The sequence below is a fragment of the Bubalus bubalis genome, chromosome 4 (assembly GCF_019923935.1).
Source record: "Bubalus bubalis isolate 160015118507 breed Murrah chromosome 4, NDDB_SH_1, whole genome shotgun sequence".
Taxonomy (NCBI): Eukaryota; Metazoa; Chordata; class Mammalia; order Artiodactyla; family Bovidae; genus Bubalus; species Bubalus bubalis.
Window position 1 is genome coordinate 36,447,791 of NC_059160.1, and position 22,593 is coordinate 36,470,383.

General features: G+C 37.8%; 1 protein-coding gene across 2 annotated transcripts in view; it reads right to left on the bottom strand.

The window, feature by feature from the left end:
- Window positions 1–22,593, bottom strand: part of ITPR2 (inositol 1,4,5-trisphosphate receptor type 2) — a 589,849-nt gene that overhangs the window by 156,056 nt on the left and 411,200 nt on the right. For both annotated transcript variants that reach the window (XM_025285009.3, XM_025285008.3), the window contains 3 exons: window positions 18,943–19,053; window positions 15,299–15,394; window positions 13,531–13,653 (listed from right to left, as the gene is read on the bottom strand). In XM_025285009.3, the coding sequence (XP_025140794.1) occupies window positions 13,531–13,653; window positions 15,299–15,394; window positions 18,943–19,053 (330 nt within the window). The remainder of the gene's footprint in view (window positions 1–13,530; window positions 13,654–15,298; window positions 15,395–18,942; window positions 19,054–22,593) is intronic.

The following is a 22,593-nucleotide window of genomic DNA, read 5'->3' on the forward strand; positions in this document are numbered from 1 at the left end:
ATTTTCAACTAAATTCACATATTGGAAAGTTTCTACAATATGAAAGTCTCTCTATGAAGTGACCTTACATACCTATTTTCAGAATGACTGTTGTACATGCTTCACATTTATTTATATTCAACTCTTGATTATAACTCAAAAATACAGATCATTATTTATCCCTCAAGACTAAAAACAGCTATGTTCATTTTTTTTCTGGTGTGTTCTACAGAACAGTTTAGAAAACATTGTTTACCATGCTGTCTTCTGCCCTTGTATATGTTTCTTTTAGAAATAAATAACAGTAATACGTTGGTCATAAATGAATAGTATAGATATGACTTGTATTGCCCATTATTTTTCACTCTTGGTTATTACCAAGAAGCTCAGTGCTACCACTGATAAACAAGAAGGATATTGGGTAAGATACTTAGCATATTTTGATTCTTTTCCTTCTCAAGCCTTTTGATCTTGTATTCTAACAGTCTAATTACACAAGTGCATTTCTTCCTCAACCTCAAATTCCTTTTATAAGTAGGTAAGGTAAAAATAAATACATAAATATCTAGTAGCTGCTTAGTTTTGTTGTTCTTGTTCAGATGCTAAGTCATGTCCAACCCTGTGACTCCATGGACTGCAGCACGCCTGGTTTCCCCGTCTTTCACCATCTCCCAGAGTTTGCTCAAACTCATGTCCATTGAGTTGATGATGCCATTCAACCATCTCATCCTCTGTTGTCCCCTTCTCCTCCTGCCCTCAATCTTTCCCAGCATCAGGGTCTTCTCTAATGAGTCGGTCCTTCGCATCAGGTGGCCAAAGCATTGGCGCTTCAGCTTCAGCATCAGTCCTTTCAAGGAATATTCAGCGTTGATTTCCTTTAGGATTGACTGGTTTGATCTCCTTGCTGTCCAGTTAGTTACTCTGTTACATTAGTTAAAACGTAATATAACTCAGTAAAAGAGTCTTTACGGTCCAACTACTTCTAGTTCAGTTCAGTTCAGTTCAGTCGCTCAGTCGTGTCTGACTCTTTGCGACCCCATTAATTGCAGCACGCCAGGCTTCCCTGTCCATCACCAACTCTGAGAGTTTACCCAAATTCATGTCCATCGAGTTGGTGATGCCATCCAGCCATCTCATCCTCTGTCATCCCCTTCTCCTCCTGCCCCCAAACCCTCCCAGCATCAGGGTCTTTTCCAATAAGTCAACTCTTTGCATGAGGTGGCCAAAGTACTGGAGTTTCAGCCTTAACATCAGTCTTTCCAATGAACACCCAGGACTGAGTTCCTTTAGGATGGACTGGTTGCATCTCCTTGCTGTCCAAGGGACTCTCAAGAATCTTCTCCAACACCACAGTTCAAAAGCATCAATTCTTCAGCGCTCAGCTTTCTTCACAGTCCAACTCTCACATCCATTCATGACCACTGGAAAAACCATAGCCTTGTGCAGACGGACCCTTGTTGGCAAAGTAATGTCTCTGCTTTTTAATATGCTATCTAGTTTGGATATAACTTTCCTTCCAAGGAGTAAGCATCTTTTAATTTCATGGCTGCAATCACCATCTGCAGTGATTTTGGAGCCCCCCAAAATAAAGTCAGCCACTGTTTCCACTGTTTCCCCATCTATTTCCCATGAAGTGATGGGACCAGATGCCATGATCTTCATTTTCTGAATGTTGAGCTCTAAGCCAGCTTTTTCACTCTCCTCTTTCCCTTTCATCAAGAGGCTTTTTAGTTCCTCTTCATTTTGTGCCATAAGGGTGGTGTCATCTGCATATCTGAGGTTATTGATATTTCTCCCCACAATCTTGATTCCAGCTTGTGCTTCTTCCAGCCCAGCGTTTCTCATGATGTACTCTGCATAGAAGTTAAATAAGCAGGGTGACAATATACAGCCTTGACATACTCCTTTTCCTATTTGGAACCAGTCTGTTGTTCCATGTCCAGTTCTAAGTGTTGCTTCCTGACCTGCATATAGGTTTCTCAAGAGGCAGGTCTGGTGGTCTGGTATTCCCATCTCTTTCAGAATTTTCCACAGTTTATTGTGATCCACACAGTCAAAGGCTTTGGCATAGTCAATAAAGCAGAAATAGATGTTTTTCTGGAACTCTCTTGCTTTTTCGATGATCCAGCAGATGTTGGCTATTTGATGTCTGGTTCCTCTGCCTTTACTAAAACCAGTTTGAACATCTGGAAGTTCATGGTTCATGTATAACTGAAGCCTGGCTTGGAGAATTTTGAGCATTATTTTACTAGCATGTGAGATGAATGCAACCGTGCAGGAGTCTGAGCATTCTTTGGCATTGCCTTTCTTTGGGATTGGAATGAAAACTGACCTTTTCCAGTCCTGTGGCCACTGCTGAGTTTTCCAAATTTGCTGGCATATTGAGTGCAGCACTTTCACAGCATCACCTTTCAGGATTTGAAATAGCTCAACTGGAATTCCATCACCTCCACTAGCTTTGTTCATAGTGATGCTTTCTGAGGCCCACTTGACTTCACATTCCAGGATGTCTGGCTCTAGGTGAGTGATCACACCATCGTGATTATCTGGGTCATGAAGATCTTTTTTGTACAGTTCTTCTGTGTATTCTTGCCTCTTCTTAATATCTTCTGCTTCTGTTAGGTCCATCCCATTTCTATCCTCTATCGAGCCCATCTTTGCATGAAATGTTCCCTTGGTGTCTCTAATTTTCTTGAAGAGATCTCTACTCTTTCCCATTCTGTTGTACTAGTTAGTGTCCAATAAATCTCTGGAAGTTCACTTTGCAAACATAGCTCATGGATACTCCTGTTGTTGTTTTTTGTTACCCCCAGAGAAAGCTGAAGTCAGAGAAGTTGAGTGACATAATCAGCAAATGGAGAGAACACAGAGTTCAGGGTGAATACGAGTTAAGCAGTTTGTAGCATATTCTAGCCAACATATGACTGTGAGTTGAAAACCCAGCCGTGTTTTCTACTCTCTGCACTACAGGCAATAATAAAGATGAAGTAATTGTTAAGTTAGTTAAAATCTTTCAAAGATATTAAGGATGGAAGTCATGTATCCAATTACAGGCCCATCCTTCTATTTCTATGAATAAAATGAAGCACCACTGATGACTACATATTAGCAGAAGAAAATAGAAGTGTCAGAGAGGTGACATTTTTCCCTAGACCTCTAGGGAAAACATTTTAAGTAATCTGAGCAATATATACATTTCATATGACTTTGGTATAAATTAAAATTTAGCTACTTAAGAGTTATGTATATGCATATCCCTTAAAATGAATATAGCTCAAGCTGTGAGATTAGAATTTTAACAGAAAAAAACAGATTAATGAGCAATAACAACTCATTAATGACAAATTAATAACAAATTTCATCAGCATGACAGAAAGCACCCTAGTCCTTGAAACAGGATGGCAGTTCCCACAATCCTCTAACCCCTGAAGGGAAAAAAAAGAGATACTGGCTTTGCTTGGGGACAAGGTAACAATTCAAAGGTTAAAATATGCTAGGGGATGTATGTATTTCCCTGCATGGAGAAAAATATATAGAAACAGCACTGCTTGGTATCTCTAGCTCTACTAATAGACTTTGAATTCAAGAATATAGTTGAAATCAGAGCAGACCTAAAGAGGAGCCAAAGAGGGCTTCCCTGGTGGCTCAGAGGGAAAGAATCCGCCTACCAGTGCAGGAGATGCAGGTTTGATTCCTGATCCAGGAGGATCCCATGTGCTGCAGAGCAGCTATGCCCGTGTACCACAGCATTTGAACCTGTGCTCGAGAGCCCGGGAGCCACAAATACTGAATGTGCCACAACTACTGAAGTCCATGTGCCCTAGAGCCCGTGCTCCAAAATAAGAGAAGCCACTGCAGTGAGAAGGCCACACATCACAATAGTGGCCCCCGCTTGCTACAACTAGAGAAACGCTTGCCACCCCATGGACTGTAGCCCGCCAGACTCTTCTGTCCACCTAATTCTCTAGGCAAGGATACTGAAGTGGATTGCCATTCCCTTCTCCAGGAGATCTTCCTGTCCCAGGGTTGAACCCAAGTCTCCTGCATTGCAGGCAGACACTTTACTGTTTGAGCCACAAAGGAAGCCCAATGAAAACAGCACAGCGAAAAAACAGGTACATATCAATAATAATATTAAAATTTTTAAAGAGAGACCAAAGACACAACGAAGGGCTTCTACATTCCTAGAATTCAGATTGATGCTCTAATAATGTAACTCAGAAATAAATATAAGTTGACCAGCCATGAAATTTTAAGCAGAGAAATAATTGCTTCAACTGAACTTGACCTGATGATCCTTACCCTAAACTAACAATTAGAAGTCCAATTACAATCCACTTCCTGGAGTACACTTTTTTTTTTTACTGCTCCCACTAACTATGACTCTGAGAGGTCATATGAAAGGCAGTAATCCAAAGATTCTTTGGAGCTTGTTGAAAGATATGCAGGAGCCTATTTGAGGGGTTAAATACCTAAGCATTTTTCCCTGAGATAGTTGTCTTCGTGAAAAAAAAAGTTTTAAAATGAGGCTTCATGGGTGCCCAGATTTTGCGAATCTGCTATTAATAATGTAGCCAAGACCTACATACATGAAATAAAGAACAATTCTAGAATTATACACGGCATAAGCTAGTGAGAAAGAATGTAAGCAGTTTGGGGGTGGGGCAGTGGACATAACTCAAAACAAAGACCACTCACTGTTCACTGGAAATGGGGTAACTAGGTTTCAATTTGAGCTTTAGAGGAACTAAGGTAATAATAAATGAATTTTAAAAACAAGAAGAGATATTTTGCTAGTTCAGAGGAAAGATGGTATCCTGAATGAAAGTAAGAAAAGTTCCTGATATGAGGGAAGATATTATAGAGTCCTGTCTATGTAGAGTTTGCTGATATGACTGGTAAAGAATAAACTACAAAATTAAAAAGAAAGGCCACAGCAGCTGAGTAATATCCTTGACTGTGAGAATGCTAATGTCAATTTTTCAGGATTCTATAAATATTAGAGTACCTGTATTATATAAAAACACTATCAGCATGCATGAATTTTTGCAGAACATTATTCTCCCAAACTCTTGTTGAGTATCTACTATAGCTAGGTACAATACTTAGCATAGGAACAGAAACAATAATTGTTTGTGCACAGGATTTATTCTCCATTGGGGGGCAATACCATTAATTTTGATTGTGGTAATGAGAACAGGAAAATATCTTTGTTTTTTAATTACAATACTTACATTAAAAATATTAAAGTTTTAGAGTATATCATGTCCTATTCATTCATTCACTCAATCATGCAACATTTGTTAAATGCTTACAATCAGGGTCATTACAGTTATGAAAGATGTTGACTCAATTCAAATTATTGTAATTCATTTCAAATAAAGACATAAGTAGATACCATACCAAATCCTTACCAATATTTCCCAAAGGAGTTCCTTTCTCTAAAATGTCTATGGTGTATTTTTGCAGAAGTTGTTGCCTCTGCCTGGAATGTTCTCCCCAATTCCCCTATTTGTCAAGATTCAGTTCAAGTGTCACTTCCATGAATTCTCTCCTGACTTAAGAGAAGTGTGTCTTGTACATACCTCCATTTTAACAAAAGTATGTTAGATTATCATCATTTATCTGTCTCCCTCTCTCCACTCCAGGGCTTCCCAGGTGGTGCTAGTGGTAAAGAACCTGCCTGCCAATGTAGATAGACATAAGAGACAGAGGTTTGATCCCTGGGTTGGGAAGATCCCTTGGAGGAGGGCATGGCAACCCGCTCCAGTATTCTTGCCTGCAGAATCCCATGGACAGAAGAGCTTGGCAGTCTGCAATTCATAGGGTCACAAAGAGTTGGAGACAACTGAAGCAGCTTAGCTCTCCCCACTCCAACACACACTTAACTGTGAGCTTTTTAATGGCAACTTTATTCATGTTCTACCTTAGCAACTAAAATGATGCCTGATATACAAGATGTTCGGTAGGAGGGAAAAGGCAAGGCCAAGGGATGCCCATGGTGGTCCAGTAGTGAACAATCTGCCTGCCAGTGCAGGGGACACAGGTTTGATCTCTGGTTCATGAAGATCCCACATGCCGCAGGGCCACTAAGCCCATGTGCCACAACTGCTGCAGCCTGTGCAACCGAGAGCCTGTGCTCTGCAACGAGAGAAGCCACCACAATGAGAAGTCCATGCACCACAACCAAGAGTAGCCCCTGCTCACTGCCACTAAAGAAAAGTCCACACAGCAATGAAGATCCAGCAAAGCAAAAAAAAAAAAAAAAAAAAAAAAGAGGTGCTTAATTAATAAATGTTCCTGAATGATAATCTTATAATAAATGAGCCTCGGTGCAGTGTTTGTAATCCGTACAGTGTTTAAGTGCTGGGAGCTGGGTGAGGGTCCAGCTACACAAGTCTTCTACTCCTGGAAACATGCCAAGCTTATTGCCACTTTCCAGACATCTCTGGGATGCGCCCCACACTGCCCCACTACATACTGCTGACTTCTGCTTTTTTCACCTAGATCTAGCTTCAATTTCACCTCCCTAGAGAAAACTCTCCTGATCAGTCATTCTGCAATAGACTTCCTGAGTGTCTTTCATCCCACCCTCTTCTCATTCACTGCGTAGCTTGTATGACTATCTGCTCTCTCTGGTTTGTCTACTTATCACTGCTACCAGTCAGAATCTAAGTCCCCTGAGAGCTGATTTCTTGCTGCTTTCCCTCACTGCTGTATTCCTAGTATCTAGTACAGTGCCTGACATCTGGTAAAGCATTAAAAAAGACCATATAATTGAATTAAAAACTGAATGAGAAATTCAGATCCCTTAGTCCACAAGTGGGCTTCCTTGGTGGCTCAGTAGTAAAGAATCCACCTGCTAAGTCAGGAGATGTGGGTTTGATCCTTGGGCCAGGAAGGTCCCCTGGAGAAGGAAGTGGCAACCCATTCCAGTATTCTCACATGGAAAATCCCATGGACAGAGGAGCCTGGCAGGCTACAGTCCATGGGGTTGAAGAGTTGGACATGACTTAGCGACTAAACAAATCCACAAGTGGCAAACTATGGTTCATAAGTTGCATTCTTCCTGCTGGTAAATTTTGGTTGGCACACTTGATGTTTTTAAAATTTTTGGATGAGTTGTCAATTTTTTAAAATTAGATTTCACAATGTTTTAAATTTAAAAATTCAGACATTTTTAAATAGTGGAGGAATAGGAAATTTAGTGCCTGCAATCCCAACTGGAAAGTCAACAGAGGTAAGTAACAGCTTACCAGATCACCAGATAGTCCCAGCCTCACCTGCCCTGACATCACCCATTTTTCTTGGCCCTGAAGGTGGTTTGGGTTTTGGCCCTGGTCTCTAATGTCCTACATACATCATGGTCATGTAATTACTAGAAGCCCTGCCCTCCCAGACTGCTGTTATTACTAAATCTTGGACTATGTCTTTACAGATAAATTAGCACAAGAACGTAGCTTTATATTATTCTTGCATTATGACACGGAAAAATTAAACAATTAAGAGCAAAAACTGAATTTCTTAGATACCAGAAGAAAATCTAGGTGAGTGTTTAAAGATATCAAGAAAGTGGGAAAAATTATCATTAAAACATTAGAAAGCAAATGAACTAGGATGGAGTAGATGTAACTACTATGAGTAAGATTTGTTGACCTTAATTAAAATTCACAAAGAAAAAAATGAAACCCAACTGAAGAACAGACAGACACATTTTCAAGCAATTCAGAGAATAAATAGAAATGACCAAATAACATATTAAAAGATAATTCATTTTATTAGGAATCCAAAAGATGTGGATTAAAATGAAATTCCTTTTCATCTACCTCATTAATTTATTCAACAAACGTGTTGAGTGGTCACTGTGTTCCTGACACTATTCAACTGGTGAATCTTTATTTAAATGGTAATAATTTTAGGATTCAGTAAGTCTATTACCATCACATGGCGAAAAACAATTTTATAATGTGCACCAAGAACCATAAAATAGTTACTACCATGAAACCTAGTAATTAAACTTCTTGGAATTTATCCTAGGGAAATAGTGCAGCAGACAAACATTAATGTGTGAGGATGTTAATCATAGCATAATTTATAATATTGAAAACATTAGAAGCCTAAATGTCTAACAATAAAAAGTGATTAAATAAATTATGGTGCAATAAAATGGTGAACAATTATGCAGACATTAAAACTGTGTTTTCAAAGACTATTTAATGACATGGGGAAATGATGATGAAAAAATTTAAAGCCTATATTTAAAAATAATTTCATATATCCAGTTAAAGTGATCCATTCTTTCTTGCCTTAAGAGCCAGGAGTTATTTTTGCTTTCCACAGGCAAGCTATCTAATACTTCTCTGCATCCTGCAAGGCACATGACATTTCACATTTCTCCATATGCTTCTCAATTCTAGTAGGTACTGAAATAAACTGTCTCACGTGTTCACTGCAGCATTATTCACAATAGCCAAGACATGGAAGCAATGTAGTTGTCTTTCAATCAATGAACGGATACAGAAGATCCAATATAGATACACAATGGAATCTTATTCAACCATGAGGAAGAAGGAGATCTTTCTCTTTGCAACAACCTGGATGAACCCTGAGAGCACTATGTTTAATGAAATAAGTAAGACAGAAAAGGACAAATGCTGCATGAGATCACTTAGATGTGGAATCTCACACGACAAACTCAGAGAAGCAGAGATAGGGTGGTGTTTACCAGGGTTTGGGAGGTGAGGGAAAAGGGAAGTATGGGAGTCAAACTCCCAGTTGAAAGATTAACAAATTCTGAGGATCTAATGTATAGCCCAGTCATTAGAGTTAGTGATATTGTATCATAAACCTGAAAGTTGCAAAAAGAGTTGATCTTAAATGGTCTCAACACAAAAGAAAAATCGCAATCATGTGACTAAACTGGGTATTAACTAATGTATCAAATCAACATACTTCACACCTTGCTGCTAAGCTGCTAAGTCACTTCAGTCGTGTAGGACTCTGTGCGACCCCATAGACGGCAGCCCACCAGGCTCCCCCGTCCCTGGGATTCTCCAGGCAAGAACACTGGAGTAGGTTGTCATTTCCTTCTCCAATGCAGGAAAGTGAAAAGTGAAAGTGAAGTCACTTAGTCACGTCCGACTCTTCGCGACCCCATGGACTACAGCCCACCAGGCTCCTCCGTCCATGGGATTTTCCAGGCAAGAGTACTGGAGTGGGGTGCCACTGCCTTCTCCGTCTTCACACCTTAAACTTACACAATATGTGTCAATTATATCTTAATAAAACTGGGTAAGAAAATAAAATTAACGTAAAATAAAGTCTCATAAAAACAGAACTGCCACATGGAATCAAAGAAACAATGTGTGTGTGTTAGTCGCTCAGTCATGTCTGACTCTGTGTGACCCCATGGACTGCAGGCCTCCAGGCTCCTCTATCCATGGGATTTTTTTTAGGTAAGAATACTGGAGTGGGTAGCCATTCCCTTCTCCAGGGGATCTTCCCAACCCAGGATTTGAACCCAGATCTCCTGCATTGCAGGTGGACTCTTTACCATCTGAGCCACGAGGGAAGCCCTAAAGAAACAATAGGACTTTATATATGTTAAACTTATCTAAAGTACTGAACATTGTTCTAGATTTCATGCAATGCCTGTTTTATAGAAAGACAGGAATAAAGAGAAGGAATATGAAGAAGGTAGAATATAAAAGACCAAAGCTAGAGCAGAGAGAGGAGGCAGAGATGCATGAGAAGAGCATGTGAAGGACAGAAAATGTAAAAGGACACAGAGCTGAATTTTAAGGAAATTACTCTGCATGACACTATGGTATTAGACTTAAGAAATTCCCTTTTTCAGGTATTGATAGTTCTATGTAGATCAGACAAGACACTTACAAGAAGCATTATTTGTTTCTGGTAACACCAACCACAGGAAGGGCCAAAAAGGATGTCATGGTAGAAAAAGCAGAACTACCCAACTACCATGAAAAGAATAACAACAAAAATTGAAAGTCTGAGGGCACCAAAATAGACTGTCTGTGCAAAAGATGATTATAGCAAAACAAGGAGGAAGCTGAACCTCAGTTTTGGAATCACTGAACTGTGCAAAGGCAGAAACCAATCTGCACGGTCATCAGCATGACAGACCCAAACAACTCCACATTCACAATGGATACAGCCGAACCTGGACCCCAGAAGACTCTTGGAGCTCAGCTACATGGCTACTTCTGAAGCAAGGCTTACAACCACTGTCTTTGGCATTTGTGCCTCAGTGTGGAGGCTATTTGGACAACAGATTCATAAGGAAGGAATTCAGCAACCATCTCTGCCTCCTAAGAAACCAGTACAATATCCTGGCCTAGAGAAAGCCAAGGAAGTCACTTGAGGAAAGATCAAAAGAGCACGGGTTGGCTCTCTTCTGAGTGAAAACTGAATTTTTCATTAAATCTAGTGGGAGGAGCCACCCCATAGAGCACACATGTATAAAGTGGCAAGGGAGCAACTTCCGGTGTCATTTTAAGAAAGCGAGCAGGCTGTTGCTTAACTACCCTGTTGGTTACATACACTGTTCCATACAGCTTGCATTCCTGTCCTAGACTCCTGTGGACTCCCGTTTCATGTTTACACTCTTACAATTTAATCACAAGGCCTCAAGGATTCCAGATCTCCTTCCCTCACTCAGTCTGACAGTCTCCCTCTTCCTGAAGTCTGGCTTTATCTATGTGCCTAGATATTGTACCATCACGCTCTGCATACTACTGCTTTTCTAACATGTTGGTTTGGGGGAGATTCAGAAACCTCTAGATATCCATTCAGGCCATTTTCATATCCATTATCTCTTCGTTTCAGTAAGTAGTTTTTAGCTCTTCGTTACTTTTTTTTAACAGGTAGTTCTGAATTCCCACTGGTTGGACAAGTCCACCATCATCGTTGAACCTGTTTCTCTCTAAGCACTTTCATAAACTCAAATCCATCAAAATCACTGACATTATGCTGTCTTCTTTTTTAACCTCTTTCATAATTTAAATCATTATCTTTCCATCTAAGAGTAGCTTTTGTATTCTTTATTCTTATTCTCCACTCTTTTCAACATTTACCTTAACTTGTCTAAAAAATCTGCATTCTTCAGACTTCCCTGGCAGTCCAGTGGTTAGAACTCTGAGCTCCAATGCAGGGGACACAGGTTTGATTCCTGGGTTAGGGAACTGAGATCCCGCATCCCACATATCATGTGGCATGGCCGGAAGAAAAAAAAAAAAAACACCACCTAATCTCTACTCTTGTATTTAATCTGCTTAAAACTGAACTGACCCTGACCTAACACGGGTCTTTCCTGACAATATTTTTATTGTTACTCAAAACTGGTAATGTGAGATTACATTTTTAAATGTCTTCTCCATGGGTTCGAGGTAATCTGGCTCAAACATCTACTCTTCTATTTTTCTCAGGGCTGACTTGGCTGGTCAGGTTGTTCACTTCCAACTTGAAAGACACATGGTTAGATCTTGCTCGTGTAGCTGCTTGCTCAGGCAGCGGAATAACTTTTAAAGGCAGAGCGAGACTAGCTTTCAGTCAAAAGAACACAAAGGGTGGCTGTACTCCCTGACTTCCTTCTAAAACTTATTACTGCTCACTCTGCTCTTCTCTTTTTCAGTTGTTTTCCTTCCACAATGCTGCAGCTTCTGAAATAACTTCTTGCTCATGTACACGTGCTGTGTCACTCTATTTCTATCTTTGTTGTAGAAGCCAATATGACTTTAATTCCCAGTTTGTGATTTTTTTCCCTCTCTACTCTCATTCAATCTCTGGACAGTCCTTCTCTGGCTTGACTCAATTGCTGTCACCCAATTTCTTTCTCTCTAAAACTATACCTCTTCCGCATCTTAAATCTCTGTGTTCTACTTTCTTCAGTGTATCTCTTCATCTTAGCTTTCAGTTCCTCAATACTTAAAATTCTCTCGTCTTCCTAGCTATAACCCATTTGCTCTGACCTTTTCTGTTCTATATATGAATTTTGCTATACTGTGAGAAGGTTCCCTGATGGCTCAGCAGGTAAAGAATCCACAAACAGTGCAGGAGATGTGATGCTGGTTTGATCCCTGGGTTGGAAAGATCCCCTGGTGAAGGGAACAACAACCCACTACAGTATTCTTGCCTGAAAAATCCCACCGACAGAGAAGCCTGATGGACTACAGTCCATAGGGTTCCAAGAGCTGGACGTGGCTGAGAACATACTGTGAGAGACCTAAAAATCTTTTCAATGGTGCAACTATACTATAAAATTATTGCAGCTTCTTGTATTAATATCTTTTAGAATTTGATTCCTTTCTGAATTTTTTATAAAAATTATACTCAAGGTTACATACATTAGGCAGTTATGTATGAGGACAGAGATGGGTAAGAATCGTCTAAAGAGGAAATTTTTAATACCTTAAACTTACACAGTGCTGTATGTCTATTACATCTCAATAAAACTGGAAAAATTTTTCAAATAGAAAGTTAATCTATTCAGAGTCTTATTTATATCTACCAATGTTTGTTCAATTACCTGATAAGATATACAGGGAAGCAAGAAAAGGTAGAGATTGTCAATAGGGGAAAATGACTAGCAAGACAGTCTAGAAGTTTAGACTTTATTCTGTAAAAAAGGGAGAGCTATATAGATAATCGCTATATGATGTGAAGAACTGACTCCTTGGAAAAGACCCTGATGCTGGGAAAGATTGAAGGCAGGAAGAAAAGGGGACGGCAGAGGATGAGATGGTTGGATGGCATCACCAATTCAGTGGACATGAGTTTGAGCATGCTCCGGGGGCTGGTGATGGACAGGGAAGCCTGGCATGCTGCAGTCCATGGAGTTGCAAACAGTTGAACATGACTGAAAAACTGAACCAAATTGATATAGATAGAATCAAATGGACATACGTACATCTCAATTTTTTAACTTCTAAAACAACTCTGCATTAGAAGATGCAAGTTTAAAGTGGATCTCCAGGTTAAAAGAACTAAATGTGTCAGATAACACTAACCAAGCACCTGTTTTCATACTAACACAAAATAGAAATGGTTTTCCTTTGAAAGAATGTGAATTTAGCTTCATATTTTTTAGAAGTCCAGTAAAAAACAGTTAGAGGCTGTCACTTTACAGGTTCTGCAGGAAATACGCTAGCCTATAATTCAAAGAGGCCAGAAGTCTGTTTCGACCTGAATGCATCCCTTCCTTTACACTCTCTGTTTTCTCAGGAGCCTCTGTCCTCTCGGCTTCCAGACTTCCATCTGTTGCCATGGATACCTATTCCTCAGGCTCTGACATGGGATTCTCTCCTCCTTGCTGGCCCAGTTTTTGGTACCAAGTACTGTTTTCTTGCTGACTAGCTCTGACCACAGCCCTTGGGGCATTCTGGGAGCTTTTCCTTTTCTTGACTCAGAGCAAGGGACACAAGCGCTGAATAAATGGAAGGACCAGATCTTGAAAGTATTGACAGAAAGCCATGACATAAGACGAGATTGATAAGATTAGCAAAACAATACAAAGATTAAAAAAAGTGATACCTGATGGGCCAGGATATAGATATTGTGTCCAACATCCTTTGGGGAAACATCCTCATCTCCGCCCTCATCATCCCCATGATCGCATTCCAATCCTTGGTTATAGGCATTCTTCATCACATCCACCTATCAAAAAACCAACAGGAACATCAAGACTTAAAATGCCACAAACAGCATGCATTTGTCTCGTTTATGGGTTATAATTAAAAACTGGAATGCCCCCTAAGACTTGAAAAATATACAAGAATTCTAAATGAAAATGGCATTGGAAACCTTCTTCATTTAAATGATTATGGAATTATTTTCCTACAAAATTCTCTGTTTTCCTTGGAAATTTTGGCTTGATTTTTGAAAGCTGACAGTGCTCAAGTTCCCATGAATTAGACTTTGGAACCCTGATAAGCATCCATTATTTATCAAGGGTCCACTAATAACAAGAATACATGGTGCTGGACAGACACCATCCTCTGCCTGAGGACCCAGTGGTGGATAGGACAGAGTTCCTGCCCACAGGGAGCTTACCATCCAGTGGAAGAGTCAGCAAGAGGCCAGCATAACAGTCCTGCCTGCAGCAGGAATAAGTGTGAAGCACTCAGTGAGCACAGGGCAGGGGCATTAATTCAGGCAGGAGGTTGAGGATGGGCCACAGGGAGGAAGTAGATGATGGGACGATAGTGTTGTAGATAAAGGAAATGGTATTTTCAAAGGACCATTGTGCAGAGTTGCTGTTGAATGAAAACATAACTCACCACCCGCATTTAACTATGAAGATGAGGAAGTGTCTTGCTCTTCCTAGCCCAATGCCTTGCAGATACTATGCTGTCATTAATTATTTGTTAAATCAAACTGCACCTTATCTTTCTCTTTATCTACATTCTTCCACTCTGTTCTTTACTATTAAAGAGAGCAAGAGGTCCTTCATACGTCATATTTCCCTACACTCCCTGCCTCTCTGCTCTTCTCCCAACCTTCCATGTTTCCTGTTAACATTACACATTGCTTCCCTGTCCCTTCCCTGCACCTCCTGGGCCCACAGTTTGTTCTAATATTTAGCAAATGCTCTTTCACATCAATGAACTTATTCTGCTTACACATTAAAAGTGTCTTCATAGAGTTGCCCATAGCACCAACAGGGGTACTCAGACAACTAGGACTTAGTTATTAGGGGACTAGCTATACAGTTTGAGAATGTTCTCAATGCTTTTGAAACTCAATGCTGTTAAAGCATGCTGATATTTCTTCATAATTCCCATGTCACAGTGAGGAGGAAAATATAACCTCTCCAATAGGAAGACAACACCAATGATCTCTGGGGATTTCCCATCAGGTCTCCATGCAATTTTTTCCAGGCTGAACACTGTCATGTTTCACTAAGGACAACTGCAAAAGATATTTATTTTGCTTTTATTTTCAGAAAGAGGTGTGAATATAATTTTTGAGGGGTACAAACATTTTTGTTTATCTTCCTCACATGTATCCTAATATACAAACTAAAGCAAACGTTTTTTGGGGGCAAAAATAATTTGCAGATAGTTTAGTCAAGTGTAACAAGCCGGTTAAGAAAAGTATTTAGAGTGGATAAACCAATGAAGTCATAAGGACCCAAATCACACAGGCCTTTGCGTCCATAAGCCCTCTGAAGTATTAGTAATGGCAGGTCACGATGTGCCAGCATGTCTTGGTAGATCAGGGAAAGCCCCCTGACATGTATACTATCCACTGTCCCTTTCAGGTTACACATTATTGACATGACTTTCAAAAGTGTTCTTACCAGTTCTCTGGGTCTCATGTTGAAAAGAATCCTTTCTGCATTCTCGCTGTCATGTCTGCTTTCCATGATGGCCAGCAAAAGCTTGGAGGCATTGTTCTAAAGATACACATTGAGTTGATGCACATGAAAAGTCTATTTCATGGATTAAGGATCCCCTGCATGTGTTTTAATTGAGATTATCAGGACTATTTTTTAAATCAAGCACAATTGTAAACTCCTACTTTTCATCAGTTAGCTTATTAACATTTTAAAAGAGAATGTTTTATTTTATTGTCAACAGAAAATAAAAGCAATGAATCATTTGAGATATGTTACAAAGGAAATTTTAAATATTGCTATAAAAGCATTTTAAACACAAAATTGACTTTATATATGATACATTAAAATATAATCATATCTTCCTTCACTATTTCCTAAGTAGGCCTTTCTATGAAGACAACCTAACAAGACAGTAAGGTGAACCAGTTATCAATGACATATTTTACAAAAATGGCACATAGTTCATTAGAATTTAACACAATTGTTTTTAATATGAAAGATCAACTCATAGCAAATCAAAATCTTAAATAAATTTGATCAATAATTTAGTGAGAATTAATTTACAAAATTCTAAATTCATGAGTTAGAAACAAAATATAAATTTATTGATAACAGTTTAGACTCCCTACATGGTAATATATATATGCTTTGTTGTCTTTGGTGCTTCCTAATTTGGTTTTTAAAATATATTATCTCAAACATGTTTACCTATAGAAGAAATCTTAAATGTTTCTGATTCAGCCAATTTATTATCCAAAATGGATACCACACAGTTACAGAAAGTCTTACAGCACAAAACACAATATCCTCAACGTTTGGAATAATGCTCCATTTTTAATTTCTACAGATTTGCACAAATCCTAAAATTCCCTTTTTATAATCCAGCATCCCACACAAACAACATATCTTTTAAAAAGTAAGGTTCTAGAGTTAGTGAAGAGCTTACATCTTTAGAGCAATCTGAACTGACCCAAATAATCAAAAGCTAAAACCCTGGCAACACTAACAGTATACTCGAATGAATTTCACTCAGCAGGCCCAATACAAAGTAGCTTAAAAATGCATCCGATTTCAGAATATTGGCAATATGGTGTTTTTCCTAACCGATCTTTTTCGTACTATCTTGGGGGAACAGAAATCTTGTAAATGGCCTACTGAAATCTGAATCAATTTGAAAGTTCAAGAGATTATATATGCTAAGAAATTCAATTTTTATGTGTTAATAAAGGATTCTCTTCCAAAAGAAGCTAGAATCCTTAGACAAAAAACAAAACAAAACAAAACCAACAACAACAGTAACAATAACAACAAAAAAACCTACTTATTTTAAAAATTCAGCAATTTATAGTCCAGGTCAGTTATGAAACATAAATTAAAAGGGACAAGATATATATATGAAAAAATTCATGAACTTGTATAGTAAATGAGTGCAGTTAAATATACTTAAAAATATACTTGTTTAAGTAATTAAAGAGTAAATGATATATAATAAAACCTTAACATTTTTTTCATATGGCATCTCTATAATGTTCCAGGGAATTTATAATTAAAAGCATCCTACCTATACCTTCTAAAATTTGCCAGTATACTATATCATTCTGTCTTACAAACATTGTTCTCATATTGGCCATTATGTACAAAGCCTCATGGATTATTTAGAAACATACACTCATCTCTCTTAGTAAAATATTATAAATATTTCAATTCAAATTCATTCATTTTCTATTTTACACATACCTTGACCTATCCAACTGTCATATTTTGAAAAGGTAACATAAATGAAATTTTAAATGACCCTTTTTTCAAAACAGATTTTCATCTGAATAGCTAAGAATATCTTCATACAAGTAAGTCATACCCTATCATTTAGGGTTCCCCACCATAGGTCTGAATTTGTAAATAATCTATATGTTTATACTTTGTTTTAGTTTATTTTTTAGATTTTTTTGTTTTTTGATGTGGACCGTTTTTAAAGTCCTTACTGCATTTGTCACTATATGGCTTCTGTGTTATGTTTTTTTTTTGGCCATGACATGTGCGATCTTAGCTCCCCAACTAGGGATTCAACCCACAACCCCTGCATTGGAAGGTGAAGTCTTAACCACTAGACTGCCAGGGAAGTCCCCTACACTTTGTTTAAGTTGATGAATCCTTCAGTATTTCTCCCAGTTAAGTTAGATCTATTAAAAATGAGATTTAAAGGTGTAAGTCTTTAGATAAATGAAAGATTAAAAAAAAATCTAAGACTTCGAAATGCTGTTTCTTTCTGAAATATGGTTAAAGATGAATTCAAGATAAAATCATTTTTTCTCTAGTAACTCAAATTAAGCTATCATATAGGCCAGGCTGACTTTGCTAACTGAAGAATGAAGTTAATGAGGAAAAGGACACAAGTGCAATCTACCTGAGAATCACCTTCTTTCTCATTTATGAAGAGAAAGATCCAAGATACCTATTGCAAATAAAAATAGTGAAAACACACAAACATAACTGTTTGCTTATTATAAGCCATTAGTATAATCTCCACACAGGTAGGACGCATATGTATTCCATTATGTAATCTAAATCTATATTTAGAAACAACTATAAGAATACCATTTCTATCCTTCTTGGCCATAAATTTACCTATAAAAGGTAAACTTTATTCTCTGTGATATTGGATCAACCCTATGTTTATGGAAAAATTTTAAATAAGCAATGTTTTTAGTTCTAACACCTAACATATGCAGTCTTTAAAAATTCATCTCAATTGAATATCATGTCTTTTTATTTGAAACTATATAGTTTCTTGTGTATATTCACTTATCTATTTCCATTTGAACAAAAAGTTGAAGGAATTTTTTTCAAAATGCCATTGTGCTCCTGACTTCTGATAAATGGAACTGCTATAAAGTATGCACATGATTTAAGCTAAAGCAACTTCTCAAAGGGGGCTTCCCTGGTGGCTCAGCGGTAAAGAATGCGCCTGCAATGCAGGAGATACTGGTTCGGACCCTGGGTCAGGAAGACCCCAGGGAGAAGGAAATAGCAACCCATTCCAGTGTTGTTGTCTGGAAAATCCCATGGACAGAGAACATGGGGTTGCAAAAGAGCTGGACATGACTTAGCAACTAAACAAAAACTTCTCAAAGGGAGCTTGAAAATGGCTTACCGTATTGGGGAAAAAATTAAAATTCTAATATAAAAGAAAACAACTTTTAGAAAATAGATATAAAGTGAAAACGGAGCCCTCTTCTACCATAGGTTCATTAATTGTGACTTGTTAGATAGAATTCTATAGTCAAGATGAATTAAAAACATATGGCATAGTGAATGTTCAGCATCTTATGTTCCTCTATATAATGAAAAATAGAAAAGAAAAGCAGTGAAACAAAGTGACTGCTTAAAAACACTTCCAGTAAGATATCCTCAAATCTTATTTGACACTTTATCAGCAATTCAGTGCTGATTGTGCTTTTCCTATCCCTTTCTGTCAATTCATTACTTGAAAATATGAAAATACCTTGCTTTCTAGAAGAGCGACTTGAACGTTTAAAGTCAACTCTGAAAGTGAGTTTTATATAGAGAATGTCACTTTCCCCTTCCCCGCAGTGGGTTTACTTTACCTTTAGTTGGAGCACCAGGTCCATTCGATATTTACCAAGAGGGTTTATGTCATTCAGAATCAAAGCAATGATGATATCAATTCCATTAGATTCATGAGTAGCAATACATGTCTAGAAAACAAAGTATTTTTAAAATAAGTCTATTTACAACATAAGAGCACTAGAGGCCATGACATAAAATAACAGAATCACCTTAGCTTTTTGACCTTTAAAATGCAATTAAGATTTAACTTTGAGATTAAATCTAAGTCAAAGATTTAATTTTACATATTCTTTTACATAGAGTCTATTATTTGATTAGTGTTAATTAAATGACTTGTATGAAGAACACAGAGAAAGACATTGTATGAAACAGGCATCTTTTCAGGCGAACCATTTTTGTAGAATTTCAAAAAGCAATGGTTAAGTAAAACACTGTCTGTAAATTTTTTTTTTTTGATTCTATTTTTTTTTATTTTATTTTTAAACTTTACATAACTGTATTAGTTTTGCCAAATATCAAAATGAATCCGCCACAGGTATACATGTGTTCCCCATCCTGAACCCTCCTCCCTCCTCCCTCCCCATTCCATCCCTCTGGGTCGTCCCAGTGCACCAGCCCCAAGCATCCAGTATCGTGCATCAAACCTGGACTGGCAACTCATTTCATACATGATATTTTACATGTTTCAATGCCATTCTCCCAAATCTTCCCACCCTCTCCCTCTCCCACAGAGTCCATAAGACTGTTCTATCCATCAGTGTCTCTTTTGCTGTCTCGTACACAGGGTTATTGTTACCATCTTTCTAAATTCCATATATATGCGTTAGTATACTGTATTGGTGTTTTTCTTTCTGGCTTACTTCACTCTGTATAATAGGCTCCAGTTTCATCCACCTCATTAGAACTGATTCAAATGTATTCTTTTTAATGGCTGAATAATACTCCATTGTGTATATGTACCACAGCTTTCTTATCCATTCATCTGCTGATGGACATCTAGGTTGCTTCCATGTCCTGGCTATTATAAACTGCTGCGATGAACACTGGGGTACACGTGTCTCTTTCTCTTCTGGTTTCCTCAGTGTGTATGCCCAGCAGTGGGATTGCTGGATCATAATGCAGGTCTATTTCCAGTTTTTTAAGGAATCTCCACACTGTTCTCCATAGTGGCTGTATTAGTTTGCATTCCCACCAACAGTGTAAGAGGGTTCCCTTTTCTCCACACCCTCTCCAGCATTTATTACTTGTAGACTTTTGGATCGCAGCCATTCTGACTGGTGTGAAATGGTATCTCATAGTGGTTTTGATTTGCATTTCTCTGATAATGAGTGATGTTGAGCATCTTTTCATGTGTTTGTTAGCCATCTGTATGTCTTCTTTGGAGAAATGTCTATTTAGTTCTTTGGCCCATTTTTTGATTGGGTCATTTATTTTTCTGGAGTTGAGCTGTAGGAGTTGCTTGTATATTCTCGAGATTAGTTGTTTGTCAGTTGCTTCCTTTGCTATTATCTTCTCCCATTCTGAAGGCTGTCTTTTCACCTTGCTAATAGTTTCCTTTGATGTGCAGAAGCTTTTAAGGTTAATTAGGTCCCATTTGTTTATTTTTGCTTTTATTTCCAATATTCTGGGAGGTGGGTCATAGAGGATCCTGCTGTGATGTATGTCAGAGAGTGTTTTGCCTATGTTCTCCTCTAGGAGTTTTATAGTTTCTGGTCTTACGTTTAGATCTTTAATCCATTTTGAGAAATTAAGGAAACAATTCCATTCACCATTGCAACGGAAAGAATAAAATACTTAGGAATATATCTACCTAAAGAATCTAAAGACCTATATACAGAAAACTATAAAACACTGGTGAAAGAAATCAAAGAGGACACTAACAGATGGAGAAATATACCATGTTCATGGATTGGAAGAATCAATATAGTGAAAATGAGTATACTACCCAAAGCAATCTATAGATTCAATGCAATCCCTATCAAGCTACCAACAGCATTCTTCACAGAGCTAGAACAAATAATTTCACAATTTGTATGGAAAAACAAAAAACCTCAAATAGCCAAAGCAATCTTGAGAAAGAAGAATGGAACTGGAGGAATCAACCTACCTGACTTCAGGCTCTACTACAAAGCCACAGTTATCAAGACAGTATGGTACTGGCACAAAGACAGAAATATAGATCAATGGAACAAAATAGAAAGCCCAGAGATAAATCCACGCACATATGGACACCTTATCTTTGACAAAGGAGGCAAGAATATACAATGGATTAAAGACAATCTCTTTAACAAGTGGTGCTGGGAACTCTGGTCAACCACTTGTAAAAGAATGAAACTAGAACACTTTCTAACACCATGTAAATTTTTATATGTCCTTCATTAGAGAAATTCTTTAAATTTAGAATTTTAAGATCCGATCAATTTTAAGAGAATATTCCTATTTATAAGAACCTTAGGCCCAAGGTTGGTAAGTCAACTTTATCTGTAATGATGTGGCATCTTCATTTCTCTGCTATTTAATGCTAAATGAGTAACAATCTATGCTGTTGACTGTGCTGGGAATACAGTCACCTCCTGATATTTCAGACATCGTGTCAATTATGCTGGTTGAGAGAAAAGGTCAGCAGATTCCTTAAACTTAAGCAATTTATAGAGGAATCTGACTTGGGAAAAGTTTATAAAGTACCCTGAGAGATAAATGTCAGTATTTTGAAGGTTAGGGCCTACCGTGCTAGGACTCTGAATTTAATTCATTTTATACAACTTGAAAATTGGAAACTTGGTTGGAATTTGTGGAACTACATCTTACCATGCAGGACCCAGAGTCAAAGGGGTTTGAAAAATTGAAACCCAGGTAAGATAAACGAGAAAGAATAAAATCAAGGTAATTCTGAAAGGATTGTTATTTTTCAGGATGGGCTTCATTTCTCTTTTCACACAAGGAAATTTTTACTCCCCTGACACCAAGGAGAGGTATCTTCCATTCATCTACATTTCCTGAGGTTCTTCTGATCATGACAATGGTTGCTCAATTTAGAGGAAATCAATTTGTGGATCATTTCTGAAATTTGCTAGCATTTTTCCTTCCTTCCACATATTTCCAGAGCACGAGGTTCATAGTAAGCTTATTTTTAGAGTATATGGGATTCATGCTATATTATTATTAATTTCTGTTTTTAGCTAACTTGATTTAGTAACTTTCAAAACTTAGTTTCATTGTCTTAAAAAACCAAGAGTGGAAAATACATGCTTTCTATTATAGATTTACTTTATTTTAACCAACAACAAAATGAAGTCTTTGAATCTGCATATATTTCCTTAACTTAAAATCAATAGTTAGGTTTTCTTATATTATTGCCCTGGAAGAGTGAAATAAAAGACAGAGCAAAATCCACAAACTCTTTCACCATATCACATGCATATTACAGGGGGTAAAGATACCCATAACAAATTATTTATGCCAATAATTGTCATGTTTTTGTTCTACATACCTATGTATGTACATATATGTGTGTGTACTTTGTACATATATGTCATATAATATGCAATAGAAAAGCAATTACTTTTCAACATTTCTTTTCTGTATCAAGCACCGACATTTGGTCTCAGTGGCTTCTTTAAAATTTATATCCAGAAATGTTTGTGATTTGAAAATTCTTCCTTCCAGGG